The sequence below is a fragment of the Heterodontus francisci genome, chromosome 34 (assembly GCF_036365525.1).
Source record: "Heterodontus francisci isolate sHetFra1 chromosome 34, sHetFra1.hap1, whole genome shotgun sequence".
In the NCBI taxonomy this organism is placed as follows: Eukaryota; Metazoa; Chordata; class Chondrichthyes; order Heterodontiformes; family Heterodontidae; genus Heterodontus; species Heterodontus francisci.
In genome coordinates this window covers 37,768,868-37,787,220 of record NC_090404.1, presented here as the reverse complement: position 1 = coordinate 37,787,220, position 18,353 = coordinate 37,768,868, and the positions used below count along the sequence as shown (strand labels likewise).

The window sequence follows — 18,353 nt, the reverse complement described above, 5'->3', positions numbered from 1 at the left end:
CTGCCACAAGTGCTGCACATGAAGCTGCCAAGTGATGCTGTGAGTTGTTGTGTTTGACATTGGCGTCTGTTGCCAAGCTGCTGCAGCAACTGGTCATCGTGGTATTGCACACCAGTCCACAGGATGTGTTGCCATTTCCCTCTTTCATCAGCTAGGGACTCCCAACTGTGATAGTCGACATTTAGGGCTTTCTGGTCACACTTGCAAATTCCTTGAAGCGGAGCTTTGGGCACCCACTGGTCGCCTGGCCCCTGCTACCTTGGTTCTTGGGTAAGAAACCATCTTCCATCTTGTGGACTTGTCTGATCCACCAAAGCCACCTCTGTTTGATTAGTGCCAACACACTTGGGAGCTCTGCCTTTGAGAGGACTGCCACATTTGTGATTTTGTCCTGCCAGGATATACCCATAATGTGCCACAGACAGCAAAGATTGAAATTATTGAGCTACTTTTCCTGGTAGCTGTCATGTTTCATAGCCATACAGCAAGGTGTTGAGAACACAGGTCTTATAAACTATTAGCTTGGTCCTAATGGTCAGCATGATGTTATCCCATACATTGACATGTTACAGCTGCTAAAAATCTCCTGGAGAGAGAAATGAAACATTGATGAGAACAAAGCAAAGACTTTTTAAAATAAAAGACACATCAATAGCCCAGGGCTCCTTTTCTCTGTCACTCACTAACATTGACGATCTCTGCATCATTTACACATCCCCCACTATAAACCCAGAGACTGTAAAGTGGGAACAGATTTAAAATGTGAGAGGGACTATTAGGTGCTGAGATCTTGTCCATTGTCATGTTAATCCAGGTACCAGGGCTGCTTTGAACAGAGACATTCCAGGGAGCTGCTTTTTGATGATCTGTGAACTTATTCCTACAAGGTCATTGTTGAGAACATTTGCTGCATCTTTCAGCTAATCTACAGGCGGACAGTGACATGACCAGGCCCCAGTCTGTCCAGAAGCTGAGAAACTCTCTTTAAAACTGCCATTAAGGTGTTAATTCCTTATCATTGTCCCAGGATTTATCTTTACACATCAGGCCTTTGGCAAGGGGGTGAGAAGGGGGTGGGGAGAGTGGTTTTCGACACAGGCTGGGAGCTGGGCAGTCACTAAACACTGGAGAGCCCCAGAGCCTGTCTCTCTCCCTCTGTGTTTAACCTGTCATTTCAATCTCTTTCTCTCCCTCTATTTCTCTCTTTGTCTCACCATCTGTTTATGCCTCATTGTAAAAACACAAACACTGCTGATTCCCCATCCCTCTTCTGCTCACTGTTCCCATACCCACTCAGCCCAGGATTGGTGTTTTGTACATGCAATGTCACAGTGTGAAGAAGCTGATGATTCCTTCGGGAGATCTTTTAAACCTCACTGTCCCAGGATTTACTTTTGCAAATCAGATCTTCTGGAAGATGAAATAAAACCAGAAAGTGCTGGAAATGCTCATAAATAAATACATATAAATTGTGTGGTACTGTATCAAATGCCTTTTGAAAGTCCATGTACCCCATATCAACAACATTGCCCCCACCAACCCTCTCTGTTATGTCTTCAAAAACTCCAGCAAGTCAGTTGAACACGATTTTCCCTGAACAAACCCACATACTGAGTTAGGTGACATATTGAGTATTCTGGAAGGGCGCAAAAAATTGCATTGTGTCATTGATAGATTTAGCGAGCGGAGCAAACAGTGACAGCAGGAGGTCAATGTGGGGAAGTGTGAGGTCATTAACATTAGAGTCATGTATGGAACAGAGGAGACCATTCAGCCCATCAAGTCCATGCCAGTTCTCCACACAGTAATCCAGTCAGTCCTACTCCCCTGCTTGACCCCTGTAGTCCTGCAAGTTTATTTCCTTCAAGTGACCATCCAATTTCCTCTTGAAATCACTGATTGTCTCTGCTTCCACCACCCTCATGGGCAGCGAGTTCCAGATCATTACTACCCACTGTGTAAAAAAGTGCTTCCTTATATTCCCTCTGCATCTCTTGCCCAAAACTTTCAATCTGCGTCTCCTAATCCTTGTACCATTAGTTAATGGGAACAGTTTTCCTTGTCTAACTTATCCATGCCTGTCATAATCTTTTACACTTTGATTAAATCTCCCCTCAATCTCCTTTGTGCAAAGGAGAACAACCCCAGCTTTTACAACCTCACCTTGTAACTAAAATTTCCCATCCCTGGAACCATTCTGGTAACTTAGATCGAAGGAAGATGAATCAGAATATTTTCTAAATGATGAAAAGTTAGGAACTGTGAAGGGACAGAGAGATTTCGGGTTTCATGCACAGAAATCACGAAAAACTACTGGACTGGGAGAAAAGGGAATTAAAATGTCTAATGGAATGTTTGCCTTTATCTGAAGGGTGAAAGTAATGCTGCAGTTATATGCAACTCTGGTTACACATCATCTGAAGTGAGGTGTTTAATTCTGGGCAGCACATCTCAGGAAGGATATATCAGCTGTGCAGGAGGTACACTGCACATTCACCAGAATGAGATCAGGGCTAAAAGGGTTAAATTGTGAGGACAGGTCATATAGACTGGGCTTGTATTTCATAGAGTATGAATATTAAGGGATGATGTAATTCAGGTATTAAAGAAGATTAAAGGTTTTAAGGGGGTCGATAAAGAAAAATGATTTCCTCTGTTGGTGGAATGCAGAATAAGATGGCACAACATTAAAATTAGAGCTGGGCCATTCAGGAGTGCTGTCAGGAAGCACTTCTTCACACAAAGGATAGTGAAATCTGGAACACTGTCCCCCCAAAAAGCTGCTATGGATGGGGAGGAAAGGAAAATGTCAAAACTTGTGAGTTACCTATTGGGTAAGGTTACAGGGATATGTAATCAACTCTGGTAAAGGTAGTTGCGATATGGATCAGTCATGATATAACTGAATAGAGGAACAGGCTCGAGGAGTTGAATGGCCTCCTCCCACTCATGTGTTCCTCTGTTATACAGGATCCCTGGGACTGATTCCCTGAGGCTCTTCTCACAATACTGGGACCTTCTACTCCTGACCATTATGAAGCAAGGGTATTCAGGGTGGTCTAGACAGGACAACAATCTCCCCTTCATAGACACATGATCCTGACTGTGAGGTGACAGTGCGTCTGGGAGAACAATGGGTGGACACAGTGTGTGTTGTTATTTTAATGATAATCTGAACCTCAAGAAACAAACCACCCTGAGGAGTGAAATAAGGTTCGTTGGCTCCTGTTATCTGGGCTGTTTGAGCTGGACAATGGCCTGACCCAGCACTGACAGGACAGGACAAGCCCACTAGGAGATGACACAAGGCCAAATTAAGACTCAAGTACAGCACTTTTATGAAATAATCAGTTGAGAAAGGGTTCCGTAATAACCTTGGAGAAAGAGAGAAAATGGGGAGCTATTGTCCAATTAGCCTCACATTAGTTGTAGGCAAAATGCTAGAATGTATTATCTGGGGAAATGGTAACAGGGCACTTAGAAAATCATAATATGATTCAGCAGTCAACATGGACTTGTGAAGAAGAAATCATGTTTAACAAATCTGTTAAGAGTTTCTTGAGGATGTAACTAGTCAGGTGAATAAGGAGGAAACAGTAGTTTATTTGGATTTTCAAGAAGCAAGAAGCATTTGATAAGGTGCCACACCAGAGGTTATTACACACAATTCTTTCTTCAATCATAAGTTCAGAAGTGGGGATGTTCGCTGATGATTGCACAATGTTCCGCACCATTTGCGACTCCTCAGATACTGAAGCAGTCCGTATAGAAATGCAGCAAGACCTGGACAATATCCAGGCTTGGGCTGATAAGTGGCAAGTAACATTCAAGTCACACAAGTGCCAGGCAATGACCATCTCCAACAAGAAAGACTCCAACCATCTCCCCATGACATTCAATTGCAGTACCATCACTGAATCCCCCACTATCAACATCCTGGGGGCTACCATTGACCAGAAACTGAACTGGGAGTAGCCATATAAATACTGTGGCTACAAGAGCCGGTCAGAGGCTAGGAATCCTGCAGCGAGTAACTCATCTGACTCCCCAAAGCTTGTCCACCATCTATAAGGAACAAGTCAGGAGTGTGATGGAATACTTGCCTGGATGGTACAACTCCAACAACACTCAAGAAGCCCGCAACCATCCAGGACAAAGCAACCCACTTGATTGGCATCCTATCTACAAACATTCACTCCCTCCACCACTGACACACAGTGGCAGCAGTGTGTACCATCTACAAGATGCACTGGAGCAACGCACCAAGGCCCCTTAGACAGCACCTTCCTAACCCACAACCTCTACCAACTAAAAGGACAAGGGCAGAAAATGCATGGGCACACCACCACCTGCAAGTTCCCCTCCAAGTCACACACATTCCTGACTTGGAACTATATCACCATTCCTTCACTGTCGCTGTGTCAAAACCGTAGAATTCCCATTCCTAAAAGCACTGTGGGTGTACCTACCTCACATGGACTGCAGCAGTTCAAGAAGGCAGCTCACCAACACCTTCTCAAGGGCAATTAGGGATGGGTAATAAATGCTGGCCTAGCCAGCGACGCCCACATCCCATGAATGAATAAAAAAAAAATTAGGACTCATGAGATTGAGGTAATATATGAGCATGGATTGAGGTTTGGTTAATGGACAGAAAGCAGAGAGTAGGAATAAATGGGCCATTTTCAGGTTGGCATGCTGTAACTAGCAGGGTATAGCAAGGATTAGTACTTGGGCCTCAGCTATTTACAATCTATAGAAATGACTCAAGTGAAGGGATTGAGTGTAAGTGTAATGTCTGCAGGTTTGCTGAAGATACAAAGTTAGGTGGGAAAGCAAGAAATGAGAAAGACAGAAAGAGGCTTCAGAGGGATACAGACAGGTTGGGTGGGTGAGTGGGTAAGAACATGGCAGTTGGAATTCAATATAGTGAAGTGTGAAGTTATCCACTTTGATAAGAAAAATGTTTAAAAAAACGTTTTGTTCTGAATGTTGAGAAACTGAGAAATGTTTGCATTCAGAGGGACCTGGGTGTTGTTCCGACCAAGGTGGGAGTAATGCACTGTTAATTCAGTCCCACTGCATATTAGTAAAGTTTCCCACCTACTGGAAATTAGCCAAATTAAACATTTTATTTATCTCCTAGAATGAAGCACACAAAACCAGATTTCTTCAAACAACAATAAAATTAACTATTTATTAATAAACGAAATCTTAAACAATAATGGGATGAATCCATACATATAAAAAGATTTTATAACTTCTTATTCTTCCTAAGCTTCCTGAACACGCACATACATTGAAAAACTGGTTAACTGGGGAAAAAGGGTTTTTGGTGTTCAACTGTTTCTTAGGAATAATAAAATCATTGGTGGTCATGGTCTGGTGGGTTATTTGTGAATCGGTGAGGTGTCCCAGAGACAAATCGTCAGATGCCACTCAAAGTCTCTCCAGGCGAGTTTGATGAACAGTCTGTGATGGGTAGACTAACAAGGCAATTTGTCTGCAGCAGGCATCACACAGATCTTTCAGCAAAAGATGCAGCAAAAGATGTAGCAACAAGTCTACTTAAATTTTAAAGTAGCAGTCCAGCAATGGAAGCCTTTTTGAGATTTCAGGATCTCCCACCCAAAAAAAACAGGAGGAACAGGAATCACTCTTGAGGCAGAGATTTTTCAGAGACTGGAGGCAACAGGAATTTGCTACCTTTAACAATGCAGGGTTTCCTCCACAGAGAGCAGCAACTCCTCTTTCTCTGGGTCCTTTCCTCTCCTGGCAGAACACAGACATAACTCAAATGTGGAATTTCGTTCTCCAAGAGATGCCTTCTTTTCAGGGAGAGGTCTTTTTCGAGTCTGCCAAAAAACACAAGTCCCAGCCAGTTTGTTCTGCCTCCTGCCTGCCCAGCACTGGTCTTTCACAAAGCAAAGTGAAATTGAACTCTTAACAATGTCATGTGACCTATCATTTTCCTTGCTGTTGTTGCTTGGAAACAAGTTGCCTTGGAGACTGTCCCCACTCAGTTCAGCATTCAATTTTCTCAGTCTTGCAAAACACAGAACTCCAAGTATTTTTCTTTTTTAAAAGCAAAGTACACATAACAGTGTCCTTGTACGTGAATCACAGAAAGGTAACATGGACGTACAGCAAGCAATTCGGAAGGCAAATGGTATGTTAGCTTTTGTTACAAAGGGATAGGGGTATAAGGGTAAAGAGGTCTTACTACAATTATACAGGACATTGGTGAGGCCCCACCTGGAGCAGTGTGTGCAGTTTTGGTCTCCTTACCTAAGGAAGGACATAACACTACTGAGGGAATGCAATGAAGGTTCACTCGTCTGGTTCCTGGGATAAGGCGATTGTTCTATTTATTCATGGACTGTGAGTGTTACTGAAATGGCCAGCATTTATTGCCCATCCCTAATTGCCCGAGAAGGTGGTGGTGAGCTACCTCCTTGAATATAACTGAGTGTCTTGCTGGGCCATTTCATAGTGTAGTTAAGAGTCAACCACATTTCTGTGCATCTGGAGGACAGATCAGGTAAGGACGGCAAATTTCCTTCCCTGAAGGAAATTAGTGAACCAGGTGGGTTTTTAGGACAATCCGTAGTTTCATGGTCACCAATATTGATCCTCGCTTTTTCAAATCCCAGATTTAATTAATTGAGTTTAAATCCCTGAATTGCAATGGTGGGATTTGAATTCATGTCTTGGCATCATTAGTCCAGGCCTCTGGATTACTAGTTGAATAACATAACCACTATTGTACAGCACCCCCACTCTGCTCCATCTCCTCCTATGAGGAGAGGTTGAGTAAACTAGGTCTATATTCCCTGAGGTTTAGAAGAATAAGATGTGATCTGACTGAGACATAAATTGTTAAGGGACTTGACCGGGTCGATGCTGAGAAAATGTTTCCCCTGTCTGGGCAATCTAGAACACCGGGTCACTGTCTCAGGATAAGGGATCAGCCATTTAGGACTGAAATGAGGAGAAATTTCTTCATTGAAAGGGTTGTGAATCTTTGGAATTGTCTTCCCCAGGGAGCAGTGGATGCTCAGTCATTGAGTATATTTAAGACAGAGATTGATAGATTTTTGGGTACAAAGGGAATTAAGGGATATGGGGATAGTGCGGGAAGGTGGAGTTGAGATGATCAGCCATGATCTGGGTGAATGGCAGAGCAGGCTCGAAGGGCCAAATGGCCTCCTCCAGCTCCTATTTCTTATGTTCATTAAACCTCAGTCTGGTTCCTCTCGAGCTGCTGAGTGAGTGAATTAAATCTTTCTCGACAAATCACCAAGATACCAGATGACAAGTCATACCCGAAACATCATTTATTGGTTACAAATCACAACTTAGTTAAATCTGGACACACAGACACTTTATAAACATGTATAAACACATTTAAATGTAATCAGAGTTATCCAGCAGTTCAGCACTAATAGGGAGAGTATTTCACAAAACAAGTAACAAAGATTAACCAGACAATTCAGTGATTGACTGTAAATCAACACTAATGGATGCTGAGTATTAATTACAGCAGGGGCCGGAGTCTGAGCTAATAAATTGGTGAGTTTACTTGAAGAGTAATTCCTTCACTATCTGGCATGTTAACAGTTGTGAACAGCCTGTCGATCCAACAGCTCCAGTCTACGAGTGCTTAGAAACATACAGAGCTTAAACAGCCTCATTTTTGAGCTGAAGAACAGACTTTCTCCTGTCAATATAGAGTTACAGGATTGGCCTGTGATCTGTTTATTGTTCATCTTTTGTTCAGTACATTGACTGAGTGGATTTAAATTGAAAATGAGGTTTGAAGACATGATGGTCTGTTCACACATGAATGAGAGATGCTGTGGGCCAGACGCTCAGTCCAAGAGGAGCAACTGACATCAGAAATAAACCCCAACTGTCAGAATGAACATGGTTCAATCTGGATGTGATGAACAGCAGCAACAGCAGAATCCAACCCCTGTAATTATCTGTGAACTCGCTGGTGTGTCACCAGGTGGGATGACTGAGTAAATCTCTTCCGACACACGGAGCAGGTGAATGGCCTCTCCCCAGTGTGAACTCGCTGGTGCCTCAGCTGAGCGGATGAATTAGCAAATCCCTTCCCACACTCAGAGCAGGTGAATGGCCTCTCACCAGTGTGAACTCGCTGGTGTTTCACCAGCTTGGATGAAGTAGTGAATCCCTTCCCACACTCAGAGCAGGTGAATGGCCTCTCCCCAGTGTGAACTCGCTGGTGTACCAGCAGGGTGGATGAATGAGTAAAACCCTCCCCACAATCAGAGCAGGTGAATGGCCTCTCCCCAGTGTGAATTCGTTGATGTGCCAGCAGGTTCCATGACACAGAGAATCTCTTCCCACACTCAGAGCAGGTGAATGGCCTCTCCCCAGTGTGAACTCGCTGGTGCATCAGTAGGGCGGATGAAAGAATGAATCCCTTACCACACTCAGTGCAGGTAAATGGCCTCTCCCCAGTGTGAACTCGCTCGTGTTTGAGTAGGGCGGATGAATGAATGAATCCCTTCCCACACTCAGTACAGGTGAACGGCCTCTCCCCAGTGTGAATTCGCTGGTGCATCAGCAGGGTGGATGACTGAGTGAATCCCTTCCCACATTCTGTGCAGTTGAACGGCCTCTCCCCAGTGTGAACTCGCTGGTGCATCAGCAGGGTGGATGACTGAGTAAATCCCTTCCCACACTCAGAGCAGGTGAACGGCCTCTCCCCAGTGTGAACTCGCTGGTGTATCAGCAGGGTGGATGAATGAGTAAAACCCTCCCCACAATCAGAGCAGGTGAATGGCCTCTCCCCAGTGTGAATTCGTTGATGTGCCAGCAGGTTCCATGACAGAGAGAATCTCTTCCCACACTCAGTGCAGGTGAACGGCCTCTCCCCAGTGTGAACTCGCTGGTGTTTTAGTAGGGCAGATGAACGAATGAATCCCTTACCACACTCAGTGCAGGTAAACGGCCTCTCCCCAGTGTGAACTCGCTTGTGTGTGAGTAGGGAGGATGAATGAATGAATCCCTTCCCACACTCAGTGCAGGTAAATGGCCTCTCCCCAGTATGAACTCGCTGGTGTGCGAGTAGGGAGGATGAATGAGTGAATCCCTTCCCACACTCAGTGCAGATGAACGGCCTCTTCTCAGTTTGACTGTGTCGATGAGTTTCCAGCTCAGACGTGTAATTTAATTCTTTCTCACGGTCTCCACATTTCCACAGCTTCTCCCCAGTCTGACTACACTTGTGTACCGACAGGCCAGCTGATCGGCTGAAGCCTCGTCCACACACAGAACACGTGTACGGTTTCTCCATACTTTTTGCTTCCATGATCAAAGGCCGATGATATTCAGATCCTGATGAATCGAGTGACTGTCACATCTTGAGGTGATGTTTGAGTTTCCTTCCGCAAATCCTCCCTTTCTAATATCCTGTAACATGAAGTTACAACAGGAAAAAGGGAGTGAGAGAGAACCCACAAAAACACAAAGACAAGTTGTGAAATTGAGCTGAATTAATCTGGTAATTTGTGGGACCAGAACAGAGAGTGGGCGGGGCTTCAGGGTCCCAGTGACCAGGACAGAAAATCATTGACTCATTAATTTCATTCTCACTCTGCACACAGGGGCTGGAGAAATGAACCCAGCCACAGTAGAGGGAGGGAGAAAACTGGCAGAGGAGGAAAGAAATGGACGCATCCTGAGATCCACACTCAGTGCTATGCGCCGCCATATGCACACACTGGACCTCTCTCTCCAGCAGCACCGTCTCACCTTATCTCAAATCTGTTCTACTCCGCAGTTTCATCTCATCTTACGTCTCATCCGACGCATTAACAAAAAACTTTTTTTCTTCCTTTCAGGTGTTAAGGAACGCAAGCTCCAGCAGCTGATGGGGACTAATGCCCCTCCAGATCCTCCTTCCGCTTCACTTCCCTCTGACCCCACCCCTTCTGATCTGACCCCTTGCCGTGTATTCACTATACCCTCTGACCTCCCCCTCTCTGATGCTGAGCGTTCTGTACTCAGCAAAGGTCTCAGTTTTATCCCCTTACGCCCCCACCTCAATGAATTTCACGCTCGGCATGACGTTGAGCTCTTCTTCCGTCGCCTCCGGGCTCACTTCTTCGACCAGGAGTCCTCCCCCCGACCAGCAGACCCATTCACCCGCCTCCAGCATTCTCCCTCTACCTGGACCCCTCACCCTGGCCTCTTACCCGCTCTTGATCTCTTCATTGAAAACTGTCGGCGAGACATTGGTCGTCTCAATTTCTCTGCCCCCCTCACTCACTCTAACCTGTCCCCCTCTGAACTTGAGGCACTCCGTTCTCTCAGGTCTAACCCCGACATGGTCATCAAACCTGCAGACAAGGGTGGTGCTGTTGTTGTATGGCATACCGACCTCTACCTTGCAGAAGCTCAACGCCAACTCACAGACACCTCTTCCTACCTCCCTCTGGACCATGACCCCACCACCGAACATCAAGCCACCGTCCAAAGGACTGTCACTGACCTCATCTCCTCTGGAGATCTTAGCTCTACAGCTTCCAACCTCATAGTCCCGCAACCCCGGACAGCCCGCTTCTACCTCCTTCCCAAAATCCACAAATGGGACTGTCCCGGCAGACCTATCGTGTCAGCCTGCTCCTGCCCAACTGAACTTATTTCTTCCTATCTAGACTCTATCTTTTCTCCGCTGGTCCAGTCTCTTCCCACCTACATCCGTGACTCTTCTGACGCCCTACGTCATTTTGACAATTTCCAGTTTCCTGGTCCCAACCGCCTCCTCTTCACTATGGACGTCCAATCGCTCTACACCTCCATCCCCCACCAGGATGGTTTGAGGGCTCTCCGCTTCTTCCTGGAACAGAGGCCCAACCAGTCCCCATCCACCAACACCCTCCTCCGCCTGGCTGAACTTGTTCTCACATTGAACAACTTCTCCTTCAACTCCATGCATTTCCTTCAAGTAAAAGGTGTCGCTATGGGTACCCGCATGGGTCCTAGTTATGCCTGTCTTTTTGTGGGATATGTCGAGCATTCTTTGTTCCAGTCCTACTCAGGCCCCCTCCCCCAACTCTTTTTCCAGTACATTGATGACTGTATCGGTGCCGTTTCCTGCTCCCGCCCCGAACTAGAAAACTTTATCAACTTTGCTTCCAATTTCCACCCTTCTCTCACCTTTACATGGTCCATCTCTGACACTTCCCTTCCCTTCCTCGACTTCTCTGTCTCCATCTCTGGGGATAGGTTGTCTACCAATATCCATTATAAGCCCACTGACTCCCACAGCTACCTCGACTACACTTCTTCACACCCTACCTCCTGTAAGGACTCCATTCCATTCTCCCAGTTTCTCCGTCTCCGACGCATCTGCTCTAATGACGATGACGGTGCTTCTGATATGACCTCCTTTTTCCTCAACCGAGGATTTCCCCGCACTGTGGTTGACAGGGCCCTCAACCGTGTCCGACCCATTCCCCGCACCTCTACCCTCACCCCTTCCCCTCCCTCCCAGAACCGTGACAGGGTTCCCCTTGTCCTCACTTTTCATCCCACCAGCCTCCATATCCAAAGGATCATCCTCCGCCATTTTCGCCACCTCCAGTGTGATGCCACTACCAGTCGCATCTTCCCCTCCCTTCCCCTGTCAGCATTCCGAAGGGATCGTTCCCTCCGCGACACCCTGGTCCACTCCTCCATTACCCCCACCACCTCGTCCCCGTCCCAGGGCACCTTCCCTTGCAATCGCAGGAGGTGTAATACCTGCCCATTTACCTCCTCTCTCCTCACTATCCCAGGCCCCAAACACTCCTTTCAGGTGAAGCAGCGATTTACTTGTACTTCTTTCAATGTAGTATACTGTATTCGCTGCTCACAGTGTGGTCTCCTCTACATTGGGGAGACCAAGCGCAGACTGGGTGACCGCTTTGCGGAACATCTCCGCTCAGTCCGCAAGCAGGACCCTGAGCTTCCGGTTGCTTGTCATTTCAACACTCCCCCCTGCTCTCATGCTCACATCTCTGTCCTGGGATTGCTGCAGTGTTCCAGTGAACATCAACGCAAGCTCGAGGAACAGCATCTCATCTACCGATTAGGCACACTACAGCCTGCCGGACTGAACATTGAGTTCAATAATTTCAGAGCATGACAGCCCCCCACTTTACTTTCATTTTTAGTTATTTTTTCTTCCTTTTTTTTTGCATTCCTTTTTACATTTTTTACAATCTTTTTTTGCATTTATTTCATTTCATCTTAGTTTGTTCAGTTTGCTTACCCACTGTTTTTTTCAGGTTGTTTTTCTTCAGGTTTGCACTTGCTGATGTTCAATATTCAGTATATTCACACCTAATCTGTACTAATGCTTTGTCTTTCAACACACCATTAACATATTGTTTGCCTTTGCTCCGTGACCTTTTGGTCAGCTATGTGGCCTGGTCCAATCTGCACCTTCTCCTTTGTTATCTCTTGCCCAACCCCCACCTCACTTGTTTATAATCTGTGACTTTTCTAATATTTGTCAGTTCCGAAGAAGGGTCACTGACCCGAAACGTTAACTCTGCTTCTCTTTCCACAGATGCTGCCAGACCTGCTGAGTGAATCCAGCATTTCTTGTTTTTGTTTCAGATTTCCAGCATCCGCAGTATTTTGCTTTTATTTGAGGAAAGAAATGGTGCAGATGGTGTCATGGGTTTGGATTTCAGCACAGGGAGGAGGGAGAGTGTGTGGGACTGCGATTTACAGCTTTGGGGAAACAAGAGAGGAATAAAATGTTCCATAGGATCTCGAATTGTCTGTTCTGAATTTCTATCCTGTACTGACAGTGATGACTTTTATTACCTCCTTTTACAGGGGATTAGGAGAGGATTTACACACATTGATTTTATGCTCACTCTGCACACAGGGGCTTTCGCACCATCTCTCCTGAAGGTGCTGGGGTCACTGTTTACATCCCACTGAACTGTAAGAAAGAATATCTTATTAGATGATATTAAAGATAGTATTATATTATAATAATATAACGAGAGGCCGTTCACCTGCTCCATCTGTGGGAAGGAATTTAATCGATATCCAAAATGCTGAGACACCAGTGAGTTCACAAGTGACTGTAGCTGTTGCATTCTGTAATTATTGCTGCTGTTAATCACATCCAGGACTGAACCATATTCATTCTGACAGTGGGGTTTATATCTGCTGTGTTAATATTCTTTATAGCTGGGGTGGAATTTAATATTCCAGCAACTGATTTGCTTTACTTTGTAACTTTTACTCTTCAAATAAAGTAGCTCCCTTTGGGCTATTCTCAGGGTTTTGTGGGATGAAACCAAACAGTGATTTACTTGTACTTTTGGCAATTTTGTATATTATATTCACTGCTCACAATGAGATCTGTTCTACATTGGGAAGACCAAACACAGATAGGGTGATCACTTTGAGAAACATCTCCATTCAGTCTGCAAGCATGTTCCTGAGTTTCCAGTCACTTCCCATTTTAATTCTCCGTCCCACTCCCACTCTGACCTCTCTGTCCTCAGCCTCCTGCCCTGTTCCAATGAAGCTCAATGGGAGCTCGAGGAACAGGACTTGACAACCTTCCGGACTCAACATTGAGTTCAGCAGTTTCTGTAATAACAGACAGTTGTCAGGATCTGGAACGCTCCACCTGAAAAAGGTGGTTGAACCTGATTCTATCAGTCATTTTAAAAGGGAGTTGACAGGTATTTGAGAATGAGGAACTTACAGGCTTACAAACACCAAGTGGGTGTGTGGGACTAAGCACAACTGCTCTTTCAAAGGGCCAGCACAAGCACAAAGGGTTGAATGGCCTCCTTCTGTGCTGTAAATTTCTATGATTCTAGGAGTTGGCCATTTAGCCCCTCGAGCCTGTTCCACCAGGAAATGAGATCATGGTTGATCTGTGATCTAACTCTATATACCCGACTTTGTCCCATTTCCATTAATACCTTTGGTTAACAAAGATCTATCAATGTCAGATTTAACATTAACATTGATCTCGCATCAACTGCTGTTTGTGGAAGAGAGTTTCAAATTTCTACCACCTTTTGTGTGTAGAAATGTTTCCTAACTTCACTCCTGAAAGGTCTGGCTCTAACTTTTACTCTACGCCTCCTAGTTCGACACTCCAGAACATCCAGCCCATGGGCCAGAATCCAGCCTGTCAATGGTATCCATCGCACCTGACAATGGTTACAGCTCCTTTACCAACATGGCGGAGACACATCACTGCACACGTCCTCCTTTACCAAGATGACAGACAAGCTTCCGTACCTGATATTTTGGCTCCTTTAGTGAGATGGCGGTGCGCGGGCTGAGCTGCTTCTCTGCTGGCACTTCCCGCCCAAACTCCATATCCAGTGCAGCCTTCCTGGACGTGAGCTCAGGACCCAGGCCAAGCACTGGCTCTGCCTGCGTATGTACTCAGCCTGGGCCTCAGGCTCTTCATCACCATCTGAGGAGGTGCAGGCCCAGCAGCAAGGTGCAGTGGTAACCAGGCCCTGGGAGCAGGCTGCCGGGGTGACCGGGCCCTGGGAGCAGGGTGCCAGGGTGACCAGGCCTTGGGAGCGGAGCAGAGAGACAGAGGCCGGCAGACATGGAGCGAGAGAGAGAGAGCGGGGGAGGGAGGGAGAGGGAGAGAGGGCGGGGGAGGGAGAGGGAGAGGGAGCGGGTGCGGGAGAGGGAGAGGGAGCGGGAGAGAGAGCGGGAGAGGGAGCGGGAGAGAGAGCGGGAGAGAGAGCGGGAGAGAGAGCGGGAGAGCGGGAGAGGGAGAGAGAGCGGGAGAGGGAGAGAGAGCGGGAGAGGGAGAGGGAGAGAGAGCGGGAGAGGGAGAGGGAGAGAGAGCGGGAGAGGGAGAGGGAGAGAGAGCGGGAGAGGGAGAGGGAGAGAGAGCGGGAGAGGGAGAGAGAGCGGGAGAGGGAGAGGGAGAGAGAGCGGGAGAGGGAGAGGGAGCGGGAGAGGGAGAGAGAGCGGGAGAGGGAGAGAGAGCGGGAGAGGGAGAGAGAGCGGGAGAGGGAGAGGGAGAGAGAGCGGGAGAGGGAGAGAGAGAGCTGGAGAGAGAGAAAGCGCGGGGGGGATGGGGAAGAGAGAGAGAGTGGTGGGGGGGGAAAGAGAGAGAGAGAGAACGGGGGAGCGAGAGAGAGAGAGAGAGAGAGCGAGAGAGAGACGCAGTGGTTAGCACTGCAGCCTCACAGCTCCAGGGTCCTGGCTTCGATTCTGGGTACTGCCTTTGCAGAGTTTGCAAGTTCTCCCTGTGACCGCGTGGGTGTTCGCTGGGTGCTCCGGTTTCCGCCCACAGAAAAAGACTTGCAGGTTGATAGGTAAGCTGGCCATTGTAAATTGCCGCTGGTGTAGGTAGGTGGTAGGGAATATGGGGTTACTGTAGGGTTAGTGTAAATGGGTGGTTGTTGCTTGGCACAGACTCGGTGGGCCAAAGGGCCCGTTTCAGTGCTGTATCTCTAAATAAAGTAGAGAGAGCAGGAGACAGGGAGAGTGCGAGATCAAGATCTCTCCTCACAAATGGAATCTATCTGGAATTCTCTGCATCGCTACATCAAGTGTGCAGGCAGACAATGTCTGCTACTGCAAGCAAAAACCATGCCAGGTAACTCACTAAATCAGTGTTCAGCATAGTGTTGGGAAAGTAAGTTAATACATTAGTTTCCTCATTTAAAGCTTATTCACAAAAATGCACATTATTGTTATTTTGATGAACAGTAAAATAAATTTCTAATACCTTTACCTTTCCGAAAGTTGCTCACCTCCGGCCCCCTATGCAGGACAACATTTCGAATGTTGCCCCTAATGCATAAAGGCTGGACATTCCTGATCTATACTATCAGATGTAACATCCTGAAAATTTCCAGGTTGTCAGAAGGGATAGAGAGAGGCAATAAATGCTTAATGGCACAGATCTGAAGAGCGTGCAGGGACAGAGGGACCTGGGGGTTTATATGTATAGATCATTGAAGGTGGCAGGACATATTGAGAACAGTTAGCAAATAATATGGGATTTTGGGCTTGATAAATAGAGGTATTGAGTGCAAAAGCAGGGAAGTTAAGGGGAACTTTTATAAAACTCTGGTTCATCCAGTTCTGATCACCACACCTTAGGAAGGATGGGAAGGTCCTTGAGAGGGTGTAGAGGAGATTTACCAGAATGGTTCCAGGGATGAGGGAATTTAGCTACAAGGTTAGGTTGGAGAAGCTGGGATTGTTCTCCTTGGAACGCGGGACTGGGAGCTTCTTATTGGGGGTGTTGAGGCCTACACCGGATATTTCTGAAGCCTCCCTGCACATCCACCAGCTTCATTCCTCCCCTGCACTCGGTGATTTCTCACCCACTGAGGATCTGACACGACTGCTTCCGTCCAGCTCGAGCACCTTCACTGCCTTTGATTCTGTGAGCAACTCGTGCAATAAAACAAAAGCAAAGTCCTGCAGATGCTGGAAATCTGAAATAAAAGGAGAAAATGCTGGAAATACTCAGCAGGTCTCTGTGAAGAGAGAAACATATTAAATGTTTCAGGCACATCAAACAGCTGGTGCCTGCAGCCTGGAACTCGGAGTGGGAGAGGGAGGAAGAATGAGGAGAGACAAGAAAGTCCAACACTCACAGCAACCTACAATCCACCGACATTACCGGGATAGGGAGACAGAGTTTAGAAACACTCAGCAACACGACTCCAGTAAAAGATCCCAGGAGGAAAAGGGGGAGCAGTGTGTGTACCTGCCCTGATATCCCCCTCCCCAGGCCTGTCAGTCAAACCCCCCACTCCTCCCAGTCCACAGCTCAGCCTATCAGCTTCCTGCACCTTGAGCCAGCCCTGCCCAGGTGTGGCCCAGTCCAAGGGGAGTCTTTGTGGAACCAGGGAGTGGGGGAGGGGGGACCTCCTGCCCTGTGCTGTGTCCCAAATGGTTCCTCCCTCCCTCAGGCCCCTTTATAACTGAGCTCAGTTTCCCGCAGCTGCCGCCCGCTCGGTGCAAACACAGGACCGGGAGTTTGTTATTGGGGGTGTTGAGGCCTACACCGGGTGTTTCTTAAGCCTCCCCGCCCACCAGCCGCCACTTACCGGCTGCAGAAACGTCTCTCCGCCGCCTTCACCCTCTGGCTTGAAACACTGGTCCGCAATGCGCCTGCGCACCCGGGACTTAACCTCTGACCTCACAATGTCCGTGTGATTAACGGCAGCTGCGGACCAATAGGAAGAGGGGGCGGGACAGGAGGACAGATTCTGCGCAGTTCCTCCCTCGTTTGCTTCTCTTTGAAAGCCCGAGGATGAATCCATCAGCATCCGGGACCTGTCAGCCCGCAGCTCCATTAGTTCCTTTTCACAAAACTGTCTCATTCCCTTTGAAATGTTTCAATTAAACCTGCCTCCACCACACTCTCAGACAGTGCATTCCACACATTAACCCCTCGCTGGGTGGAAAAGTTTTTCCTCATGTTATTTTTGTTTCTTTTCCCAATTACTTTCAATCTGTTCCCTCTCGTCCTCCATCCTTTCACCAGTGGGAACAGTTTCTCTCCATCTACTCTGTTTGACCTGATGCCATGAGACATCATGGGGTCCGGAGCCCATGTTGAGGACGTCTCGGGCAACTCCCTCCTGACTGTATAACACTGTGCCGTCACCTCTGCTGAGTCTGTCCTGCTGGTGGGACACCTAGGGATGGTGATGGCAGTGTCTGGGACATTGTCTCTAAGGTATGATTCTCTGTCCAGACCCCTCATGATTTTGAATACCTCGACCTAATCACCTCTCAGCCTTCTCTTCAAGGAAAACAGCACCCTTTTTCTTCTTTATCGTAATCTCTACCTCTTTTATAATCCAGGGAGCTCTGGATTTATTTGCCCAAACTTTCCACTTCGAGGGAACATATGTTGACTGTGCCCGAACTCTCTCTTTTTTGAAGGTTACCCATTGTTCAGCTATCAGGTTTCCTGGCAACTTTTGAATCTCATTTATTCAGCCAGCTCCATTCTTACCCCATTGAAGTTGTCTTTCCCCAGTTAATTACTCTTACTCTGGATTGTTCTTGGTCCTTTTCTATGGTCAGCCTAAATCTTATGATACAATGATCAATCTCCCCGACATGCTCCCCAACTGATACTTGATCCACTTGGCCCACCTCATTCTCAAGAACCAGGTCCAGGAATGCCTCCTTTCTCATTGGACTAGCAACATACTGTTGTGGATAATTTTCCTGAACAACTCTCGGAACACTGGCCCCTCACTGCCCTTTACACTACTACTATCCCACGATATGTTTGAATCAAGTCGCCCATTAGAACTACCCTATATTTTTTGCACCTCTCTGTAATG

At 47.0% G+C, this 18,353-nt stretch overlaps 2 protein-coding genes across 3 annotated transcripts in view; one reads left to right on the top strand and one right to left on the bottom strand.

Moving 5' to 3' along the window:
* LOC137348833 (zinc finger protein 850-like) overlaps positions 1 to 18,353 on the top strand; it is a gene marked incomplete at its 5' end in the record, with an annotated part of 277,096 nt that overhangs the window by 37,210 nt on the left and 221,533 nt on the right. The window lies entirely within an intron of this gene.
* On the bottom strand, positions 7,578 to 17,151 carry LOC137349380 (zinc finger protein 229-like). Of its 2 annotated transcripts, none has more exons than XM_068014887.1 (2): positions 17,100 to 17,151; positions 7,578 to 9,444 (listed from the first exon to the last, which is right to left on the bottom strand). In XM_068014887.1, the coding sequence occupies exon 2, from the start codon at positions 9,341 to 9,343 to the stop codon at positions 7,982 to 7,984; it is 1,362 nt and encodes a 453-aa protein (XP_067870988.1). In that variant the 5' UTR covers positions 9,344 to 9,444; positions 17,100 to 17,151; the 3' UTR covers positions 7,578 to 7,981. The 2 variants fall into 2 exon arrangements, with proteins under 2 accessions (XP_067870988.1, XP_067870989.1); XM_068014888.1 differs by lacking the exon at positions 17,100 to 17,151 and adding an exon at positions 12,290 to 12,350.

What these genes read in the sequence shown, in the direction of transcription:
- LOC137349380 (XM_068014887.1), bottom strand. Translation starts at nt 9,343, where the DNA reads ATGGAAGCAAAAAGTATGGAGAAACCGTACACGTGTTCTGTGTGTGGA.